The sequence below is a fragment of the Cannabis sativa genome, chromosome 9 (genome assembly GCF_029168945.1).
Source record: "Cannabis sativa cultivar Pink pepper isolate KNU-18-1 chromosome 9, ASM2916894v1, whole genome shotgun sequence".
In the NCBI taxonomy this organism is placed as follows: Eukaryota; Viridiplantae; Streptophyta; class Magnoliopsida; order Rosales; family Cannabaceae; genus Cannabis; species Cannabis sativa.
Genome location: NC_083609.1, coordinates 12,719,831 through 12,726,982, shown reverse-complemented (window position 1 = coordinate 12,726,982; position 7,152 = coordinate 12,719,831). Strand labels below are relative to the sequence as shown.

Below are 7,152 nucleotides of genomic sequence, written 5' to 3'. Positions count from 1 at the left end.
GAATCACAATCAAATATTTAATATTTAATATCAGTTCAAATATCAATTCAAATATTAATAGGATTTGTTTTATTATTATTTTATTATATATAAATAATATTTTATTATTTTATTAAATAAAAATAAAAAGTCACCCATAAATTTCTCATAAACCAAGAATTTCAGTTATATATATCATTTTATTTTTAATATAAATAAGAAGTCATCCATGAATTTCTCATAAACCAAGAATTTGGTTATATAGGCACACTTTATATAGAATAGATATATATCAATAGTAGTAGTCACCCTGGTCCTCTCCAAAATAACACATACCTGTTTAAGAATAAGAGTCAATAATCATGTCATGAAAAATAAGATGGTTTAAGGTTAACGAAAACTCGAACTCACATTTCGATCGTGTTCGTGTTCGTTCAAATATCAATTCAAATAGATATAATTAAGAAAAGAATCACAATCAAATATTTAATATTTAATATCAGTTCAAATATCAATTCAAATATTAATAGGATTTGTTTTATTATTATTTTATTATATATAAATAATATTTTATTATTTTATTAAATAAAAATAAAAAGTCGCGTAAATTTAAATAAGCAAAATTTCGAGTTATATAATTTGTAACTTTATATAGAATAGATATATATATATATATATATGTTTACCAGTACACCACACCACCACCACTAACCAAAAGACCAGTCCCTCTCAAAATCTTGTCTTCCCTTCCATGTTCATTATTTTTTTCCTTTCCTTTTTATTATTTATTAATTACCTGCCAAAACTGTAAAACTGTCCCATCTCATGCTTTTGCTTCTTCTTTATTTTACAGCAACCATAATCAACAACCCAAAAAAAGAAGTGAAAAACCAGAAGTGGGGAACAGTTGAAATGAATAACAATAATAAAGGAATAAAAACCAACTTTTGCCAGTACATTAATCATTTGAAACCAACAAGACTGAGTAAGAGGGTGTTCAGATTTCTTCTATCATGAACTTCATCTTCTTTATATTTTTTTTTTCATTGTCACTAATTACTTTTGTTAACTGGGTACTCTCTTCAAATATTTCCTATGCATTTGAAAACAGAAAAAATTAACAAGTATACAAATAATTATTGTGACCAAACTTTTCGACTTAGCTAGATATATAAATACATATATATATTTCCAAACAAATAAAGAATAGTGAATCAAACAAAATCTTCTTCCTCTCCACTAGGCATGAAGTGTTCATAATTGCATTAGTTTCATATCCTGCAAAATAATCAAAAACCTCTTAATCATAAGCTCATTTATATTATATGGGGCTTTAATCATATACATTAAAAGTAATCAGAACACTTAAATAAAGAAAGTACCTAATCATTTGAGTAGGACATGAGCCAAAAAACACTTGTAAGTAACTTTGAGATATGTCAGAAAGGCTGTGTGTATGTCAAATGGGTTACCTAATTATTCTCCGTACTGATTAATATTTCTTTTCTTTTTTTTTTCTCTGGGATATAGGTCATAGAGTTAGGATGATTAAATGTACAATGTGACATTATAGTTAGAAGAGGAGACCAAATTAACACCTGCAAAAGTGATAATAAGGAAGCAGTTAAAACAAAACAAAGGAAGGCCACCAACAACAGCAGAACCGAGAAAGGGAAAAAAAAAACTAGAAAAAGAGAAAAAGAGATGAGCTTATATACCTTTTTCGGTATGTGGGCAACGGAATGTCTCAATCGCCCTTGAGATGAATAATAATAAAAATAATTTAATAATTCAACAAAGTGATTCCAGCCTGCTCATGTGGACCAAAATCAATGGTTAGAAAGAGTAGTGGAACAAGCAAGACATCTTTGTTGCTTATGGAGTTTTTTCTTTCCTACTTTCTTTATACATAAAGTGAATATACAATACAAGACACTTTTTTTTTTATATATAGGATTATGCCAGGCAGCCACATATTCTATCTTAGAGGTGGGTTTTTACAGATTCTAACAACATCCATCTCCCATTTGTATATTGTGAAAAGATATTGCCTAAAATGCTTAAAAAGGTCCTAATTGGCCATATTGATTGAAGATGCATATGAACTTGAATTGGAAAATTGGACTTGAAAGATCACAAACTTGTGCATGTGAGTAGCACTGTATATATGTGTGAGCTTTTGTTATTTTTGTGTCTTTAAGAGAAAGAGAGAAAGAGAGAGAAAGCATACTTGGATGTATATTCAATGTGGGACAAAATTCTGAATGTCATCTTTTAGAAAAAGCTAAGTTCAGTATATCCATGTGAATATGGAAGCAGCTCCTCCACCTCAATTCTGGAACCAGAGCAGCTCATGCTTTTCTTCAAACGGTTATGGCTGGATACAACCTCAGCCCAAAACATGCCATAAACTGGTCTGTGATCTGAGAATCGTGATTCTCCGCGGACATATGATAACTGATGTAGCCCTTCTCCATGCCACAAAATACGATCACACCTTTCATAAACAAAGAACAAAAGTTTGATCAGCATTGTGCATAATGTGTTAAGCCACATTCAATACTTCACAGTTTTCCAATTTGAGATATGTGATACGTGAGAAGATCTTACCAAGCAGGTGTTCGCCGTTTCTCTTTTGGATGCATATCATCCCCAGCATATCTGTCTGAATTAGTAGAATACTTGTATGTTGGGGGAAAGTAAATCTTCCCTTCACTCCATCCTGCAAAAACACGGCCCCGTCTTTGCTCTATTCTTAACTGCACATAGAAGCATCAAGTTAGAAAGCAAAAAATAATGGCGAGAAGGGCAGGGAAGTATGTTTTGAGGATTTAGAATTATGCCTGGTCTCTTTCTAACAATGCCCTCCAATTCTGCATCTCAACTAGGGCCTTTGCAGAGCGATAAGAGAGTGCGATTCGATAGTTCAAATCTCCAAGCCAAATGACTCGACTGCAAAAGAAAGAAATGGAATGTGGAATTAGAAAATGGAGGAAATATAAAGTACAAAATTGAATTAAGTTACTACTTAGAAGATGCAAAGTTATTTTAAATCCATGCTTAGTCTCCATAATATCTCTCTTACAATTCATTTAAATTTGTACTCCATGAGTACTATTTCATTGATCATTGATGAGCAAGGAACTTACTCATGGTCAAGGATAGTCTCAGGAGACTTCTCATCGCCTGAGCTGTGGACCCGAGGAAACCTTGTCTTTCTAAGAATTTCCATGACATCAGAATTCCTTCTTAGTTCATCACCCTCTTTCTCTCCAGAGGTTAAATGACTACAAACAAAGCAAAAGGTTGTTTGGTGCAGTGACATGCTGATTGAAATGGATCCCTGCAAAAAATCATGACTATTTAGTCATCAAAGGTTTTCAAGGGCAAAATACAATCAGTAAAAACTTGAAGAAAAGAGGCATTATTAGTCAATTAATACCTTGTTTCCGAGGTAACCCATTAATCCTCTTCCAACACAAGATACTTTCATGTTTCGAACATGATCCCTCAATTCACTCCTGACCCAAACAGTGAGAAAAATTCCAACCATTTGTTTGCTTGCAACTAAGCAGTATCTTGAATGCCCTCTTTTCCTATATCCCTCCTCATTAGATGCAGATCCACCATAGCCATAGGACATTGGAGAATGTAACACAGTACTTGGTGAATCACCAGCTCCATTGTCATCATCAGATGAACCCCATCTGGAATAGTCACTGGGCCTGGAATAGTCACTTGGCCGATGACCCCATCTGTAACTAGATTCAAAGTCACTTGGCCTGTGACTGTAATCACTTGGTCTATGACTATAATCACTTGGCCTGTGACTGTAATCACTTGGTCTGTGGCTATAATCACTTGGCCTGTGGCTGTAATCACTTGGCCTGTAATCACTTGGCCTATGACTGCAATCGCTGGGCCTGTGGCTGTAATCACTCGGTCTGTGGCTGTAATCACTTGGCCTGTGGCTATAATCACTAGACCTGTTACCAAAGATCACCCTATCACAAACACTGAACCGCCGATCAAGTCGCGGTTGTGGGATCGAGGAATCACCATCCATTCTCCAACTATTAGTTGTTTGGAATGAACGGCGATGAAAGAAAGATGAGTTTTTCTGCCTTGCTGATCCCTCGAAATCAGCATTTTGTTCTACAACAGGCTGTGGAATTGGAGAAGGTGTATAGCAGCCACTCCCCCCACTGGTCCCAGGAAGATTGTTAAGAGTTTTCCGGATAAGAGCAAGCCATTTCTTGGCAGGACCGTTGTCTTCCGCACCAAGAACATTACCAGCATTTAGTGGAACTATCTCCTGAAATCTGAAAGATAGAGCAGCAAACATTAATCTCTGTGACATGTTTAGAACACTGTCTTAAAATTAGAAATAAGACTCTATGCAGACAATCTAGTCACATACCCAAGAACATAAATGTCAGCAGGAGGTGCAGCATGAAGCCACTCATCTAGATTTAAGTTATTCGGGGGAGATCTTCCAGCCACATTCCAAGTAGCAACAAAAATGCTGCTCTCAAAATTGAAAAGAAGTAAAAGAAAAATCAGTTCACAGTGAATTCTTTCCAAGGATTCTTCTAAACATGAAGAGAAAGTGGACACATACCTATGGTTTTGCACATCAAAAATTCGAGGATGATCTAGATTCATTCTAGTTCGCCGGACCGGCTCAGTGCCCTTGGTAAACTTTTCTGTGCATTGCCAAAAGAATGAATAGGTTCAACCTATGATTTTGAGATGATATTTACTTTTTGGGCATCTACATTATCTCATTGAGTTGTAAGATAAGGGTAATGCTAACCTGTCTTGCTCTTCTTGATTGTGCGGGCCTCCCTCTCAGTGAAGCTAGTCCTGTATTCAACATTACCTCCTGAAAGGAAAACAAAAACAAAAAATCATTAATCCACCAATTCTATCTCCTAATATAGGTCAATAAACATGAAATAGAAAAATGCCTTAATTTGGTTGATTAGTGAGGAGATTTTTGATGTAAAATTAGAGAAAAGGGGAAATTTAAATGTTCAATCTTTTGTTAGTAGCTGAGAATTTTGGGATACAAGAACAGCTAAAGTTCAGAATTTGGCATTTCACATACTTGGAATTAAAGAAGAAGAACAAAGACTACCATAAAAATAACCTCCCCCATTAAAATGGGAAGCTCAGAAAACAAATTTTTACTTTCATGTTTAATTAATTGATGACAAAGAAGAGGGAAAAGAGTAATAAGAGCTAAAAGAACCACCTCCATAAACATCATCAGCCTGAAACTCCTCATTCTTGCTCTTGATGTTGAACCACTTTCTGACCATTTTCTTTGACCATGAGAGCTAAACCAAATAACAAACAAAGAATCAATCATGAATTTCCCAAATCTAAGGGAATCATGCAAAGAAATTGGGAAAAATTTTAAATTTTAAATCTTAATAATAATGATAATTATAAACCTTGCTTTTCTTGGAACTCCCATCTCTCATTGTTTCTCTTTTACTTCATACAGCTCAAGACCAAGTATTATTTGCAGTATTTGGGCAACTGGGTTCTGCTTCAAAATCCTCCAAAGAATTCCAACCCTTCTCCAATTTCTTGGTTCACCCTCTTACCACTTTGAAAAGAGCTTCTTCAGAATGAGAACAACTCTCACTTCTAAGCACAACCTTTTTCTACTTTTAGCTGTTGTTATGACTCAAAAACATGGCTCCAAACTCTGAAAGAAGAGCAAATAAGAAATGGGGTTTGGTTGCTCTGGTATTTGGGTTTGGTTTGTGGAGTGTTCTCTATAGGTAGCTTAGCTATAGCTTCGGTTAATAATGAGCTAAAGTGTTGGCCTAACAGACCCAAAACCGGAAAATATGAAGCCAACGATGACTAGAAAGAAAGAGAAAGAGAGACAATACTTTAATGCGTGGAAGTGAGATTAGATTCTATATAGAACAAGACAATGCGGCAGACATAGAGAAAGAGAGAAAGAAAGAGAGAGAGAGAGAGAGAGAGAGAGAGAGAGAGAGAGAGAGAGAGAGATAAAGAGAGTTCCTTTCTTCTCTCTCTTCAAAAAACAAAAGGCCTCGTTCTCAGTAAACACAACAGAGCAAAGTATGTTTCAAGTGGCAAGCAAGCAAGCAAACCAGGAAAACAAAAAAAAAATTGTAGATTTATATATATACATATAACAGATAATAATAATAATAAAGTATTGATTTTGAACAGTAGAAAGCGCGAGAGAGAGAAGATCAAGTCTTGACTCTTGGGTAGTTTCTTCTTTTCTTTTTTAAGAAAAAAAAATAAAAAATAATTTTTTTAACTCAAAGCTCAAGACAGAGCCAGCATGATGGGGCAACGGGCATGTCGTTTAACTTTAAGCCTTTAACTGATGAACACTAAACGACTCAGTCAGCTGAACAAAGCCTGCCCCGGTCAGCAAAGTGAAGAGAAGCTTTGAGATCTAGTATGGTGTCGTTCTCCTCATTTTGGACTAAAACAAAGTTTTTTTTTTTTTTAAAAAAAAAAAAGCAAAATATAAGTAAATAAAAATTTAAATGATAAAGGGAATGTATGTGTTGTAGTCGTTGGTACTATGTTGAATTTTTTCTTTTTCTTTTTTTATTTATTTATTTATATTATATAATTGTTTTTTTGGTTCTTTTGGTGAGAGGACTGAGGTGAGCCGCAAGGGAAAGAATGTTTGGAGGAGAAGGCAATATAGTATATAATGTATAGACAAAAAGAAATATATCATGCTTCTCTTCTCTTGCATGGACTTTTTGGTTTTTGTGAAATTATTAGATTTTTCTTTTGGGGTTTTGTGAAGAAACAAACTCCCCCTAAAAACTTCATTTTTGTCTTTTTAGCCCTTACCCACAACTGATTTTGTGGAGCATTGTGCTTTCTATGAAATGAACACAAATCAAAATAAGTTGGAACCAGTATGAGAGCTTATAAATGAAATGAACACAGATTGTGATAGTTTAGCTTTCGAATGTGATATTGGCCGTATAAATATTTCATTTTTAATTCTTGTTACAACTTTTACTTTTTTTTTATTATTTTATATGTAAAAAAATAATAAATTTAGTTATTTACGTCATTAACATTCACAATTAAAAATTATTTATTACAGTAAAGATTTAAATGTTACACATAAATAGTGATAATATCGTTTTA

General features: G+C 34.1%; 1 protein-coding gene across 1 annotated transcript; it reads right to left on the bottom strand.

Moving 5' to 3' along the window:
* Window positions 1-876: 876 nt before the first annotated feature.
* Window positions 877-6,475, bottom strand: LOC115722332 (type IV inositol polyphosphate 5-phosphatase 6). Its single transcript, XM_030651523.2, has 13 exons — window positions 5,439-6,475; window positions 5,237-5,321; window positions 4,796-4,864; window positions 4,601-4,685; window positions 4,400-4,504; window positions 3,422-4,301; window positions 3,129-3,322; window positions 2,823-2,931; window positions 2,590-2,738; window positions 2,210-2,476; window positions 1,698-1,789; window positions 1,362-1,577; window positions 877-1,257 (listed from the first exon to the last, which is right to left on the bottom strand). The coding sequence occupies exons 1-10, from the start codon at window positions 5,466-5,468 to the stop codon at window positions 2,254-2,256; spliced, it is 1,929 nt and encodes a 642-aa protein (XP_030507383.1). The 5' UTR covers window positions 5,469-6,475; the 3' UTR covers window positions 877-1,257; window positions 1,362-1,577; window positions 1,698-1,789; window positions 2,210-2,253.
* Window positions 6,476-7,152: the final 677 nt, after the last annotated feature.

Coding starts and splice junctions, on each gene's coding strand:
- LOC115722332 (XM_030651523.2), bottom strand. CDS start 5,468: ATGAGAGATGGGAGTTCCAAGAAAAGCAAG. Junction 3,323..3,421: donor TGGGTTACCTCGGAAACAAG/GTATTAATTGAC, acceptor GATTTTTTGCAG/GGATCCATTTCAATCAGCAT. Junction 2,932..3,128: donor GAGACTATCCTTGACCATGA/GTAAGTTCCTTG, acceptor TTTCTTTTGCAG/TCGAGTCATTTGGCTTGGAG.